This window comes from Heterodontus francisci, chromosome 7 (genome assembly GCF_036365525.1).
Source record: "Heterodontus francisci isolate sHetFra1 chromosome 7, sHetFra1.hap1, whole genome shotgun sequence".
NCBI lineage: Eukaryota > Metazoa > Chordata > Chondrichthyes > Heterodontiformes > Heterodontidae > Heterodontus > Heterodontus francisci.
In genome coordinates this window covers 18,433,963-18,449,197 of record NC_090377.1, presented here as the reverse complement: position 1 = coordinate 18,449,197, position 15,235 = coordinate 18,433,963, and the positions used below count along the sequence as shown (strand labels likewise).

At 42.5% G+C, this 15,235-nt stretch overlaps 1 protein-coding gene across 1 annotated transcript in view; it reads right to left on the bottom strand.

Annotated features, from left to right (window-relative positions):
- Nucleotides 1-15,235, bottom strand: part of LOC137371880 (contactin-associated protein-like 5) — a 558,385-nt gene that overhangs the window by 456,026 nt on the left and 87,124 nt on the right. Inside the window, exon 5 of the mRNA XM_068034861.1 lies at nucleotides 4,894-5,155. Within this exon, the coding sequence (XP_067890962.1) occupies nucleotides 4,894-5,155 (262 nt within the window). The remainder of the gene's footprint in view (nucleotides 1-4,893; nucleotides 5,156-15,235) is intronic.

The window sequence follows — 15,235 nt, the reverse complement described above, 5'->3', positions numbered from 1 at the left end:
ATGTGGTGAAATCCAGGATTAGCCATAGCCTGTTCCAAATTCTATCTGCTCCACCCTGGGGGGCATGCATGGTTACACTGCAAACTCCCTTGTCCCCAGAATTTTGGGGCTTATGATTCCAAGGGGCAAAATTGGTCTTCACGAGTCACATGAAAATGGGTTCATAGCCCATTTTACACCATGCCCCAATTTCCTTTACCATTGAAGCAGTGTAAAATGGGCTGCCAATTTAGCTACGGATTTTCACGCCAATAGTGAAGTCAAATTACATCTCCGATGAGTCTAACTCCTTTATTGCTAAAATACTATACTAACAGTTTGAAAAGAAGACAGTGGAGTCTCTTTATAGTTATGGAGTGGATTTTATGGCCTGACCCTCTGGCATCACTGCATCACATATTGGGAGCTCATATCAGAACATGGGTTGGAGATCAGTGCACCGTTCCTGATGGCCTTGCATGGGATACAATTGCATGGAGCTCTACAATTATTCATGACAACTTTTTCTTTTCTTTCATGGGATGTGAGCATTACTGGTAAAGCCAACATTGGTTGTCCACCCCTAATTGCCCTTGAGAACTGCCTTCTTAAACTGCTGCAGTCCATCTGGTGTAGGTACACCCCCAGTGCTATTAGGAAGGGAGTTCCAGGTTTTTGACCCAGGGACAGTGAAGGAGTGGCGATATAGTTCCAAGTCAGGATGATGTGTGTTTTGGAGGGGAACTTGCAGGTGGTGGTGTTCCTATGTGTCGGCTACCCTTGTCCTTCTAGGTGGTAGGGATTGTGGGTTTAGAAGGTGCTGTTGAAGGAGGCTTGGGAAGTTGCTGCAGTGCTGCTGTAAATGATACACACTGCTACTACTGTGCGCCGGTGGCAGAGGGAGTAAATGTTTAAGGTGGTGGATGGGGTGTCAATCAAGCAGGCTGCTTTGTCCTGGATGGTGTTGAGCTTCTTGATTGTTGTTAGAGCTCACTCAGCCAGACAAGTGGAGAGTATTCCATCACACTCCTGGTGGTCAGGCTTTGTGGAGTCAGGAGGTGAAATGCTCGCCACAGAATTCCCAGCCTCTGACCTACTCTTGTAGCCACAGTATTTATATGGCTGGTTCAGTTAAGTTTCTGGTCAATGTTAATCCCCAGGATGTTGATGGTGGGGGGTTCAGCAATGGTAATGTCATTGAATGTCAAGGGCAGATGGTTGGATTCTCTCTTGTTGCAGGTGGTCATTGTCTGGCATTTGTGTGACACGAATGTGACTTGCCACCTATCAGCCCAAGTCTGAATGCTGTCCAGGTCTCGCTGCATGTGGACATAGGACTGCTTCAGTATCTGAAGAGTTGTGAATGGTACTGAACACAATGCAATCATCACCAAACATCCCCTCTTCTGACCTTATGATGGAGGAAAGGTCATTGATGAAGTAGCCTAAGATGGTTGGGCCTAGGACACTACCCTGAGGAACTCATGCGGTGATGTCCTAGGGCTTAGATGTTTGGCCTCCAACAACCAGTGGAGAGCTTTCCCCCCAATTCCCATTGACTTCAATTTTGCTCGGGGCTCCTTGATGCCACATTCGGTCAAATGCTGCCTTGATGTCAAGGGCAGTCACTCTCACCTCACCTCTTGAATTCTTTGTCCATGTTTGGATGGAGGTTTGGACGGAGGTTAGGAGCTGAATGGTCCTGGCAGAACCCAAACTGAGCATCGTTGAGCAGGTTATTGCTGTGTAAGTGCTGCTAGATAACATTGTCGATGGCCTCTTCCGTCACTTTGCTGCTGATCGAGAGTAGGCTGATGGAGTGGCAGTTGGGTGGATTGGCTTTGTCCTGCTTTTTGTAGACAGGACATACCTAGGTAATTTTCCACATTGTCAGGTAGATGCCAGTGTTGTAGCTGTACTCGAACAGCTTGGCTAGGGGCGCAGCAAGTTCTGGAGCACAAGTCTTCAGTACTATAGCCAGGATGTTGTCAGGGCCTTTGCAGTAGCCAGTGCCTTCAGTGTTTCTTGGTATCATACGGATTGAATCGAATTGGCTGGAGACTGACCTGAGACAAAGACAGAGATGGATCATCCATTCAGCACTCCTGGCTGAATATGGTTGCAAATGCTTCTGTCTTGTCTTTTGCACAGACGTGCTGGGCTCCCCCATTATTGATGATGCGGATGTTTTTGGAGCCTCCTCCTCCAGATAGTTGTTTAAGTGTCCACCACCATTCATGGCTGGATGTGGCAGAACTGCAGAGCTTTGACCTTTTCCATTGGATCTCTATATAGACCCACGGTCAATGCATGGAGAATTAATGGTCTTCTTGCTTTTATGTGCGTGTCCCTCCAACCCCTCCTCCACCTCCCCACTCTCAATGGCTCAGTGGGTAAATGGACAATGTCAGGCAAACCCACCCACCTGCCAAGACTGAGGCACACATTATTTTGTCATATGAACAGAAAGTTAAAATCACAAGTCCTGAGTGGAAGGATATTTTCATAATACCAGACAATGTTGAAACAGTTGCTTGCCAATACACAGAAGTGGCCAGAACAGTTTTAGCCACATGACTATGGCTGTTGCAGAGAAGTTGCACTTAAGAACATAAGAACTAGGAGCAGGAGTAGGCAATTCAGCCCCTCGAGCCTGCTCCGCCATTCAATATGATCATCGCTGATCTCATCTTGGCCTCAACTCCACTTTCCTGCCCGTTCTCCATAACCCTTCAACCCATTTCTAATTAAAAATCTGCCTATCTCCTCCTTAAATTTACCCAATGTCCCAGCATCCACCGCACTCTGGGGTAGTGAATTCCACAGATTCAAGACCCTTTGAGAGAAATAATTTCTCCTCATCTCTGTTTTAAATCTGCTACCCCTTATCCTAAAACTATGACCTCTCGTTGTAGATTCCCATAAAGGATTTTTGAAGAGACTGTTCCTTATAAGGAGCTAGTCACATGACTAGCCTGCTGGGCAACTTGGGAGTTTTTTAAAAAATTTGAACTCCCAAACAAAGGGATTTGAGGCAGAATGCTATGTGCTCCTGGAACTGAAGCAAGAACATCTCCTGCCTGCCTGCTCATCTCTCAGGAAACTGAAACCATTGAAGACACTTGAAACTCAAAGAGAGAAAGGTTTGCCACGTGAACAAAGTTTTAAGAAGATTACTGGGCTCCAACGAAACACAAGACTATAACTTCGATCAAGGACTACAGTGAGCTTGAGAAACAGTAACAAGATATTGCCTCAAAATGTTCTAGTTATCTTTTCTTCTGATCTTTTCTATTCCTATCTGCATGTTTATATCGCGTATGCATGCTAGCGTGAGCGCATTGTATATCCGTAGATATGCACCGTATTAGAGTTAAGTTTAAGGTTTAATAAATTTCATCTTTCTGTTTTAAACCAAAGAAAGCCTGTTTGTGCTCATTTATTTGCCTTATAATTGGAAAGTTGTGAACAAGGATTCACAAAGGGAGAGCTCAAAACACAATGTGTTTAAAATTAAACCCTGTTACAATAAGACCAGGTGAAGATAGCAAGAGACCCCTAGACACATTGCTCACCTGGTCATAGCAACATCCAAACATCATACTGAGGCATGAAGCCAAGGAATCCCCAGGTAGTATTCCCAGATTTGGCTGAGTCGGCTGATGCCAGCCGATATGGCCAGTCTGAACAGCATCACTGTACACAATCCTCCAGAGTAAGGAGGGAAGAAAATATCTTCCAGAGCTCCTGCTCCTGATCGTTGACCATTGACCACTGCTGGAGGACTCTGTGTGATTGGATGCCAGATGAAGGGTACAGTAGTTTAGTGGTTATGTTACTGGACTGGCAATTCACAGGCCTGGATTAATGTTCCAAAACATGAGTTCAAATCCCAACATGGCAGCTGCGGAATTTGAATTCAATTGATTAAATAAGTCTGGAATTAAATGCTAGTCTCAGTAATGGTGACCATGAAATTACTGAAATGTCGTAAAAACCCATCTGGTTCACTAATGCCCTGTAGGGAAGGAAATCTGCCGTCCTTAGCCAGTCTGACCTACATGTGATTCCAGGACCCACAGCAATGTGGCTGAAACTGCCCTCTGAAAAGGCCCAGCAAGCCACTCTGCTGTATTCAAGAAGCTGGTTCATTACCACCGTCTCACGGGCATTTAGGGATGGGCAACAAATGCTGGCCTTGCCAGTGATGCCCAAATTCCATGAATTAATAAAAAATGCAGTATTGGTCTCTTCTGTGATGTTTTCACAGTCAAATAGCCTGCTGATAGTCACTGCCTGGGTTCACATAAGACGAACTATACCCAAGAAGGGAAGCTTCTTTCATAACCATGGGCACTATGATGTCCTGATTACAGTAGGTTTCTCAAAGGAAACTGAGGCCATTCAACGCACGTTTGCCGGAAATTAACCAAAATTGAACACAAATATCATGAGACGATCACTGTACTCTATGGTCATCACATTACATTCAATACGATTCATAATAATTTAAATAAAAGCTAAGACAAGTATTAAAGTTGTTCATTGCAATTATTTGTAATGAATTGGTGTGCGATATTAGTTTTTGCAGAAATTTAAATTAAAAAGGCGCACATAGATTGAGAGCATCTTTTCAGTTTTGGAGAGCAGCACAAAAAAATGTTCTGACATGTGATCTCATTACAAGAAGCTCAGAATAAAGAGCGTTCATTCATTAAATTTCCCTCTATACTGTTCAGGAAAAAGATGAGCTAGATTTTTACCATGCCCAGAAAAATAAATTTTATGCATTGAAAAGTATTGATGTTTTCTGAATGCAGTCTCAAAATGATGAAAAATAAAGCCAGAGATCCTCTCTATTTCCGTAGATCATTTGCTGTCACCACGGACAGCAAAATGAACTGTTGTAATTACCTGTAGTGATGTCAGCCTGGCTCCTTGATGATTTATGAACAGTTACTTTCAGTTTACCATCACTGAGGTGAATCTGCAGAGCTCCAGTCTCTTTTTGAAGTTTACAGTACAGCAGCAGACCATCTTTGTTCCAGGTGCGGAATTGGAAACTGACAGATAATCCATCCATTTGATTTGTTCCTGGCAGCAGCAAGTAACTACTGGAAGTCATGAACGTGACCGGAACGATGTGCGGCTCAATGCAGGAAAATGTCACATTCCCCTGGGAATAGAGAAAATAAATTGCATGACAACCTTAAAGGGTTTATCAAAGATTTCAAAGTATTCTTTTAGAAGCTTAGTGCAGGTCATACCTATGCTAATGACCATGTCACAGCACCTAAGTGGTAAACACTAAATCATTCACATCTGATCAGGAAAATGGGCAAGATTTTAAATCACTCACAAACCCTCCACTTGTTCAGGGTTAAAATATGGCCCATAATGTCTGAAAGTTCAGACAAACTGAAGAGAGGGAAATCAAGGTGACTGAGTTACAGTGAGACCAAGGGTAGAGACAAAGGTGGTTAACAATGCTTTGTCAATACAACTAATGGAAAAAAAATATTTTCATAAATTCATAGTAATCCTTATTTCCTTAATGATTCTAATGCTGAATCTTGGAGGGTGGTGTGGGGGGGGGGGGGTGGGGGGAGAGCATTTTAAGCACTGAATCTTTCAAGCTGACTTACCTGACTATTGCTGAATCTAGTGGAGTAGCTCAGATCATGGGGTCCAGGCACAAAGGTATCATGGAGATTGCCCCGACCCCTGAATATACTTCTTAATACAACATATATCTTTAAGTGGTTATGAAACAATTAGGTGCCAATACCTTCTGTGTAAATTCACAAGGGTTTATCCAAGATTGGATACTGTTAAGTTTAGTTAGATGATTGGCGACCCATTAAGTTCCCAAACAGAAGATTTAACAAACCTAGGAATCATATAATGGTGCACAACCAAGCTTTCCAAACAACTAGAAAAATCAGTAAGACATTTCAGAGAGACCCGGCAAGTTAAAACAGCAAGTACAGAATAGCAAAAGCTCTTGGATTCTACATTGATGAAGTTTAAGAGTACTAGAGGTTCTAAGTAGCTTAACAGTGTTGCTAATTTAGCAACTCAGTCCCCTAGAAATCAGGATAAGTAAAGAAATAGTACTGGAGCAATTATTGAACTAAATGGCGACAAGTCCGCTGGACCATACAACCTGCATCCTAGGGTTTTAAAACAAATAGCTGCAGAGATAGTGGATGCATTGGTTTGGATCTTCCAGAATTCCTTAGATTCTAGAATAGTTCCCAAAGATTGGAAGATAGCAAACATAACCCTGCTATTTAAGAAGGGAGGAAGAGAAAAAATAGGATACTATAGGCTAGTTAGCCTAACATCAGTATTAGGCAAAATACTAGACTTGATTATTAGGAATGTGGTAATGGGGCACTTCGAAAATTACAATATGATGAACCAGAGTCAACACAGATTTATGAAAGGGAAATGGTGTTTGACAAATATGTTACAGTTTTTTGAGGATGTAACTAGTAAGATGGATAAGGGGCAACCAATGGATCTGAATTTTCAATAAGCATTTGATAAGGTGCCACATGATAGGTTATTACACAAAATTAGGACTCACGGGATTGGTTAATGGGCAGAAAATGGAGAGAAGGAATAAACAAGACATTTTCAGGTTGGCAGGCTGTAACTAGCTGGCTACTGCAAGGATCAGTTCTTGGACCACAACTATTTACAATCTATGTTAATGACTGAGTGTAACATATCCAAGTTTCCTATTGATACAAAGTTAGGAGAGAAAGTAAGTGGTGAGGAGGACACAAAGAGGCTGCAGAGGGATATAGACAGATTAGGTGAGTGGGCAAGAACATGACAGATGGAATACAAAGTGGAAAATTGTGAAGTTACCCATTTTGGTAGGAAAAATAAAATAAAGCCGAATATTTTTTGAATGGCGAGAGATTGAGAAATGATTGCATTCAGGGGACCTGGGTGTGCTTGCACATGAATGATAGAAAGTTAACATGCAGGTACAGCAAGCAATTAGGAAGACAAATGGTATGTTTGCTTTTGTTACAAAGGGATTAGAGTTTAAGAGTAAAGAAGTCCTAGTACAATTACACATTGGTGAGGCCACACCTGAAGTACTGTGTGCAGTTTTGGCCTCCTTACCTAATGAATAATGTACTTGCCCGAGAGGGAATGCAACAAAGGTTCACTTGACTGGTTACTGGGATGAGGAGATTGTTCTATGAGGAGAGATTGAGTAGACCAGGTCTATATTCCCTGGAGTTAAGAATAATAAGAGTTGATTTAATTGAAACATAAAATTCTTAAGGGTCCTACCAGGTAGATGCTGAGAAAAAGTTTCCCCTGGCTGGGGAATCGAGAACATGGGATCACAGTCTAAGAATAAGGGGTTGATGAGATGAGGAGAAATTTCTTCACTCAAATGGTTGTGAATCTCTGGAATTCTCTACCCGAGAGAGCTGTGGATGCTCAGTCATTGAGTATATTTGGGACAGATATCAATAGATTGGTTGGGTACTAAGGGAATTAAGGGATATGGGGATAGTGCGAGAAGGTGGAGTTGAGGTTGAAGATCATTCATGATCTTGTTGAATGGTGGTGCAGGCTCTAGGGGCTAAATAGCCTACTGTAGCTCCTATTTCTTATGTCCTTACGTTCTATTAAGCATAATTAGAAGGAAATTAATTGATCCATGTCTCAACAGTGACTGTGTAGAATCAAAGGAAAATGTTCTCATTATAGAGTAATGGTCAGCTGGAACAGCTGGGAATAATTTTGGAAGATGACTTAATGACACAGCCCCTTACAGTGAATCTACAAACAAATGACAACGAGAATGCTCCTGAATTAGAAGACGAAGATCCAGCAACGGAGATGTGAGTCTCATAAACAACATTTGCAACTCATTTCAATCCCATGCAACAGGAGCAGTAGACAACTGACGAAGATAATTTTGTTGGTGCATGTGTCCCCAGTCTGTGATCTGTATAATCAGGTTGGGCATTTTTTCCTATTCAAGCTTCATCTTCCACATTGAGGGAAATTGCAACCAAAATCTATTTGCTTAAGGCTTGAATATGAAAGGGCAAGGTGAAAGCATTGAACAGATGTCAAGTCAGCCAAATAACTGCAAATGATGGATGGGACATTTCCATTCAGAGGCCACTATATTCTTGAATAGGTTTCCTATACCCACCTGTAAATACTAAATGGCAAAAATCAGAAAATCAGTGAGTTATTAATCCATGGAGTTAAAATCTGGGAACATTCAGATAGATTCCTACTTCAACAGATGAAAGGGAACAAGAAAGGAGTACTTTTATTTGTTCTCGTGAATCAGGAAAATGCCATTCAAAATTCCTGCAATAAAGGGTTGCGTTGTTCTTGGTTCTTTGTTCAAAGGAGAACCAGAACTCTACACTAGCAATTGGCAAAGAACCACAGCATCCATCTGAAAAGCCCATATACTTTTTGAGGCACCAATTTACCCACAAGATGTAGAATCGCCACTTGGGGAATTTCATTCCAACAATTTTAAATGAACGGCCGTTGGAGGCTCCCAGCATCTGTAACATCAACCCAATGATCTTGAACAGGTTATATTTATTACAGAATGTCAGAGTAGAGGAATATGCAAGGATCTGTATAACCATTCACATATGCTCTGGATCTCAGGTCTATCTTTTATTTTTCTAATTTCCCTCACTATCTTTGCTTCTGTCATTCAACTATCTGCTGCTGTCCTCCATCTAATCACAGATAAAAAATAAAATTTACTCACACCTTTTTCTCTGCCAAACTTGACTAGAAAGTAATTTTATAAACAACTACCAGAAGACTACTTTTGAAAAGTTGGTGATTGACAAACAGGTTTCAAGTTCTGAAGTGAAGGACCGGACAGTTATACAATATTGCAAAAGGTGAAATGAAGCAATTTGGATCAAAGATAACAGCTACTATCAAATTGCCACAGATACCTTAGTGATTTGAGAACAATTGGTTGTTCCCAAAGTTAACAAAATGTACATTACAACAACAACAACAACTTGTATTTGTATCATGCCTTTCATGTAATGAAATGTTCCAAGTTGCTTCTCAGAAGAATTATCGCACAGCAATTGACACTGAATCACACAAAAGAGACATTAGGACATGTAACCAAAAGCTTGGTCAAAGAGGTCCTTTGTAAGGAGAGATTTAAAGGAGAAGAGAGAGATAGAGAGGTAGAGAAGCAGAGAGGGTTTGGGAGGGAATTCAAGAGCTTAGGGCTTACGCAGCTCACGGCACGGTTGCAATGGTGGAGTGATTAAAATTGGGGATGGGTCAGAGGCCAGAATTGGAGGAGTGCGGTGATCCCTGGATGGCCGTAGGGCTGAAGGAGGGAACAGAAGTAGGGAGGGGCAAGGTTCTGGATGGATTTGAATATAAGGATGATAAGTCAATGGACGTCAGTGGGCACAGGGGTGAGCGGTGAGCGGAACTTAGTTTGAGTTAAGATACAGGAAGTAGAATATTGGATGAGTTCCTGAAGTATATTTCCACTCCCCCAAGTTAGTTATGGAAAAACAGCAGTTACAGTTAACCAGCAATGCCTTGCGATTGGGCTCTTTAAATACAAGTGTTTGATTACTTAATCTGTTGATATAAAACTTTCCTGTTATTTTAATTGAGTGGCTAAACCATTAATTTTAACTGGGTTAACATCTCTAACAAAATCACGAACAAATCAATTTCACACATATGTGCTCAGTGTGTTTCACATTTATAGTTGAAGAGTTTAATTTCAAGGCGCGATTGAATGTTTTCTTCTGAAACAACAGCAAAATACTTCAGATGCTGGAAAAATGAAATAGAAAGAGAAAAGGCTGGAGACACTTAACAGATCAGGCAGTCCCTATGCAGAGAGGAACGGAATCAATATTTCCAGTTAATGATCTTTCATCAGACCAGTTCTAACGGAGCTGACAGAATTTATGGAAGGTTCCCCCAATCTGCCAATCCCATCTCTTCTTCTGTTATTAGCACAAGCGAAAGGGAGGACACAAGAAGCACGTGCCTTCACTTGTACAACAACAACTACTTATATTTGTATAGTGCCTTTGATGTAATAAAACGTCCCAAGGTGCTTCTCAGGAGCATTTTAAAACAAAGTATGACACCGAGTCACTTAAGGAGATATTAGGTCAGATGACCAAAGTCTGGTCACAGATGTAGGCTTTCAGAGTGTCTTAAAGGAAGAAAGAGAGGTAGAGAGGAGGAGAGGTGTAGAGAAGGTATTCCAGAGCTTGGGGCCTAGACAACTGAAGGCACAGCCACCAATGGTGGAGCAATCAAAATCAGGGATTCTCAAAAGGCCAGAATTAGATGAGCAAACTATTTACTATGTACTATATACATCTGAACTATTTTGCTGTTGTTTGATAAGAAAACATATCCAACTCATGCCTTGAAATTAAGCTGTTCAACTATAAATGTGAAATACACTTAGCACATGTGTGAAATTCATTTGTTCGTTATTTTTCAAGAGATGTTACCCCAGTTAAATTAATGGTTTAACCACTCAGTTAAATGTGGTAAGTTTCATATCAACAGATTAGATGATTCAGATGGTTATGGGATTGGAGGAGATTACAGAGATAGGGAGCGGTGAGGTCATGGAGGGATTTGAAAACAAGGATGAAAATTGTAAAATCAATATGTTGCTTGGGAGCCACTGTAGGTCAGTGAGCTCAGAGATGATAGGTGAACGGGACTTGGTGAGAGTTAGGACATGGGCAGTAGAATTTTGGATGGCCTCAAGTTTAGAGGGTAGAATGCGGGAGACCAGCAGCAATGCATTGGAATCGCCAAGACTAGAGGTAACAAAGACATGAATGAAGGTTTCAGCAGCAGATGACCTGAGACAGCTGCAAAGTCAGATAATGTTACAGAGGTGGAATAGGTGGTCTTAGTGATGGTGCTAATATGCGGTCAGGAGTTCATCTTGAGGTCAAATATGACACCAAGGTTGTGAACAGACTGGTTTAATCTCAGACTGTTGCCAGTGAAAAGGATGGAGTCAGTAGCTAGGGAACAAAATTTGGAGCAGGGAACTAAAAACAATGGCTTCAGTCTTCCCAATATTTAATCAGAGGGAATTTCTGCTCATCCAGTACTGGATGTCAGATAAGCAGTCTGATAATTCAGCAACAGTGCAGGAGTTGAGAGAAGTGGTGGTGAGGTCGAGCTGAGTGTCGTCAGAGTACGTCTAGCAGAACTTGTCCTCCTAAAAAAAACCTTGCATTTATATAGTGCTTATTCATGACCTCTGTATGTCCCAAAGCAATTCACAGACAAAACAGTACTTTTGAAATTGGAATGTAGAAAAGCTCAGCAGCCAATTTGCGCATAGTAAAGTGCCACAACAGCACTGAGATAAATGATCATTTGTTCCAGCCATAAATGCTGGCTAGAACACTGGAAGAATTGACCTGTTTTTCTTTGAAGAGTGCTCTTTTACATGCACCTGAGAAGGGAGATAGAGGACCAAATTTTCATTCTGGGGCAGGAACCCCTGAACATTTCTGGGCCCCGACGCCTCCCCCCCCCCCCAATCCCCCACATCAGTGTCAGTGATGTAACACAATTTTCAAAGTGTCAGCCACTGATTGGCCCAGAGCCAAGTTTGGCGCCCAATTAGGGGCATCGGGTGTGGGCAGGAGGCGGGAGCTAGGCATTAAGAGAGAATTTAAAAGACAAACAGCAACCATGACTGGGCTTGCTGTTGCCTTTGGAAATGGATGAGCAGGGACAGCAGAGGGCCAGCAGTCGTTTGGGCAGGTGTCCCCAGCCAACCCCATATTTTTCTGATGTCTCCCTTGAGGCCCTGATCACGGCTGTTGAGGACAGGAGAGCTGTACTCCTCCCACCATCTGGAAGAAGAGCTCCAGTGATCCAGACCAAGCAGGCATGGCTAGAGGTAGCAACGGATGTCCAAATGCTCTCTCCTCACAAAATCAAGCCTCTCAGCTCTAATGATGGTAACTCTGCGCCACTGCATGAGCAGCTGAGTTTAAATCTTCCCTTTTATATAGGGTTTTCACACTGCAGTCATGCACACTAATGGCTTGCCTCTCTGTTCCTCATGCTTACCATTTGAAAATTGCTAACTCTTGCTCCCCGTACTCCGAATGAGTTCCACAAGGAGCTCAACAAGCAATTAATTGGAGGTGTGTGGGTTGCTGGCTCCCCTTTCCTGCACTCTAACCACGTCACTGAGACGTCAGGAATCAGAGACACCTTCCGAGTGCATGGGTTTCCGGGCTCGCCCGCACCTAAACTTGCCCCCATGGGCAACTGAAAATTCAGCACAGGGGTTCAATTTAATAGCTCACCCAAAAGAAACCACCTCCATCTCTGAAGTGAGGTTGGACTCACGATCTTCTGGTTCAAAGGCAAGAGCACTGCTTTGAAGATTGACAAGATGCCAATGCATTCCACTAAGAAACCAATGGGCAACATGATTTAACTCCTGATTAGTTCTGTGATTAGCACAAATTCACCCTCCCCTCCTCACACTTGCAATGCTGCCTTCGTATAGAACTTAATTTCCTCTGGTATGGCTAATTGCCTTTACTAGCATGAAACTAACCTGCATTTATTTAGTGGTAATTGCCAGCAAGATTTGCTAGACCAAGGCACTCGCATCAAAAACATTTGTGTGAACTCAAAACTCCACAAGCAATGGGAGACTGGGAAGGCCATTTTAAGTTGGCATGGCAATGATTTACTTAACTAATCTGCTAACACACATCCTGAATTAAGCAATATGTCAAATATTTTGAGGCAGAACTCTCAAAATTAACACAATGTACAGTAAGCCCATTTTGAAAAAGTTTTTAACCTTCCTGGTGGTTTAAAGGTACTGAGCCATCACTGCTCAATGATGCAGAGTTTAGTCGTCTGCTGGCCTGCTACTTGTAAAAGTGTCGTGTCCCAAGAAATGTATCAATGCTAAGGTGATTCCGACACCAGCAATGGATGTGGGGAACTGTCATATTTGAAAAAGTGGTTGATGCCAAAGAACAACAGATGTATAACCAGACTAGGGTCCGGAAAGTGTATTGCCTGCCAAAATCGTTAATGTTATGGATGTCCAAATGTCTTGTAGCGTGGCAAGAGATTGAGAAAAATGTTCCATCTGTTTATTGATAACATTCATTTGTTTTTCTCTTGTACATGAATATGTGCAGATTATGATAGACATTGCATATTTCTTTAACTCCCTTCTCCACATACAAATATTTTGCTTCAGCCACATCAGAACCACACCAAATGAGCCTCACTATTTTTTGGGGTGAGATTTAAAGTTTCAGTCACCCTTTTTTTAAGGAAACAATTGTAGCTATGTGTGACTGAGGTCTATTACTACAAATTGATGGCAGCAGCAGAGAAGCTGTTTTCAGGTGAAAAAAAAACTTTACTATGAAGAGAGATTTGTAACAATGAGCTTTATGAGTACATTTGAATGGGGTCATAATGTGCCTCATTCTTTAGGCAGTTAATATTTTTTTATTCATTCGTGGGATATGGGCATTGCTGGCTAGGCCAGCATTTATTGCTCATCCCTAATTGACCTGGAGAAGGTGGTGGTGAGCTGCCTTTTGAACCGCTGCAGTCCTTGGGATGTAGGTACACCCACAGTGCTTTTAGGAAGGGAGTTCGGATTTTGACCCAGCGACAGTGAAGGAACACCAATACAGCTCCTCGTCAGGATGGTGTGTGGCTTGGAGGAAAACATGCAGGTGGTGGTGTTCCCATGCACCTGCTGCTCTTGTCCTTCTAAGGGGTAGAGGTCACGGGTTTGGAAGGTGTTGTCAAAAGGAGCCTTGGTGCGTTGCTGCAGTGCATTTTGTAGATGGTACACACTGCTGCCACTGTGCATCGGTGATGAAGGAAGTGAATAGGGTGCCAATCAATTGGGCTGCTTTGTACTGGATGGCTTCGAGCTTCTTGAGTGTTGTTGGAGCCGCACCCATCCAGGCAAGTGGAGAGTATTCTATCACACTCCTGACTTGTGCCTTTTAGTTGGTGGACAGGCATTGGAGAGTCAGAAGGTGAGTTACTTGCTGCAGAATTCCAAGCCTGTGACATGTTCTTCTAGCCACAGCATTTATGTGGCTGGTCCAGTTCAGTTTCTGGTCAATGGTTATCCCAGGATATTGATAGTGGGGGATTCAGTGATGGTTGTTGGTCAGGGGCTGCAAGAAGTACTGAGTCTGTTACAAACTGCTGAACAGCTTGTGAACTGAACTAACCTGAGCTCAGACACTGGCCTGTGCTGGTGAAAACCAGTTTGAACTAATTAAGTTATGCGAAAGACAAGGGAGATATCACAAGAATGGAGCCTTATTTGGACAAGGAGTGATACCGGGGTCCTTGGGCCTGGGCCAATAAGGAGAAGATACGAACGAGGTGAGCAGGCCTAAACCAATGGGAAAGAGACAGCACAGCTCGAAGAGATAAGAAAGAGAATAAGTATGGAGAATCTCAGGCATAGAGCCAGCGAAAAACTCCGGAGACCAACCATCGCGGAAGTGGAAGACCTTGCGTGAGCAACACAGCGACGACATAAAAGAGAGAGAGAACAGAACGCCTGGCCAGCATCAGCTCTCCCCTTTTTCGGGTATTATCCTTTGTTTTCTGTGACTAGGTCAGGGAAAGGTCAGAGGAACCTAGTGGGTGTGCTTATCGATTCTAGTTAGCTTTGTTATTAACTGTATAACCCAATTTGAGTTGCATGCTTTTGTCTAACCAAGTGTATAAGCCTTATTCTTACATTGTACAACAACGTGAATAAAGTAAATTAATAGTTAAAGAAAGGACTGAGTTTCCTCCTCTTTGTACTAAGCCATTAACTGTAGCTGGTGGATTAGGTGGAGGGTGGCTCTCCTATAACCTGATATCCCAAACACCCAGCCTGAGCCTGAATTAAGGGGACTTAGTCCCACGTGATGGCCAGGATCAAGTGGGTGAAGGGAATAAAGGGGCCAAGGGGGAGTTGACTCCGCGCCACGGTTTACATGGTAATGCCATGAAACACCAAGGGGAGATGGTTAGATTCTCTCTTGTTGGAGATAGTCATTGTCTGGCACTTGTGTGGCGTGAATGTTATTTGTCACCTATTAGCCCAAACCTAGATGTTGTCTAGTTCTGCTGCCTTTCATTGGCAGTAGTTTTTGAAGTTTGTATAAATGGAGGCTAAGCAATAGTTCTT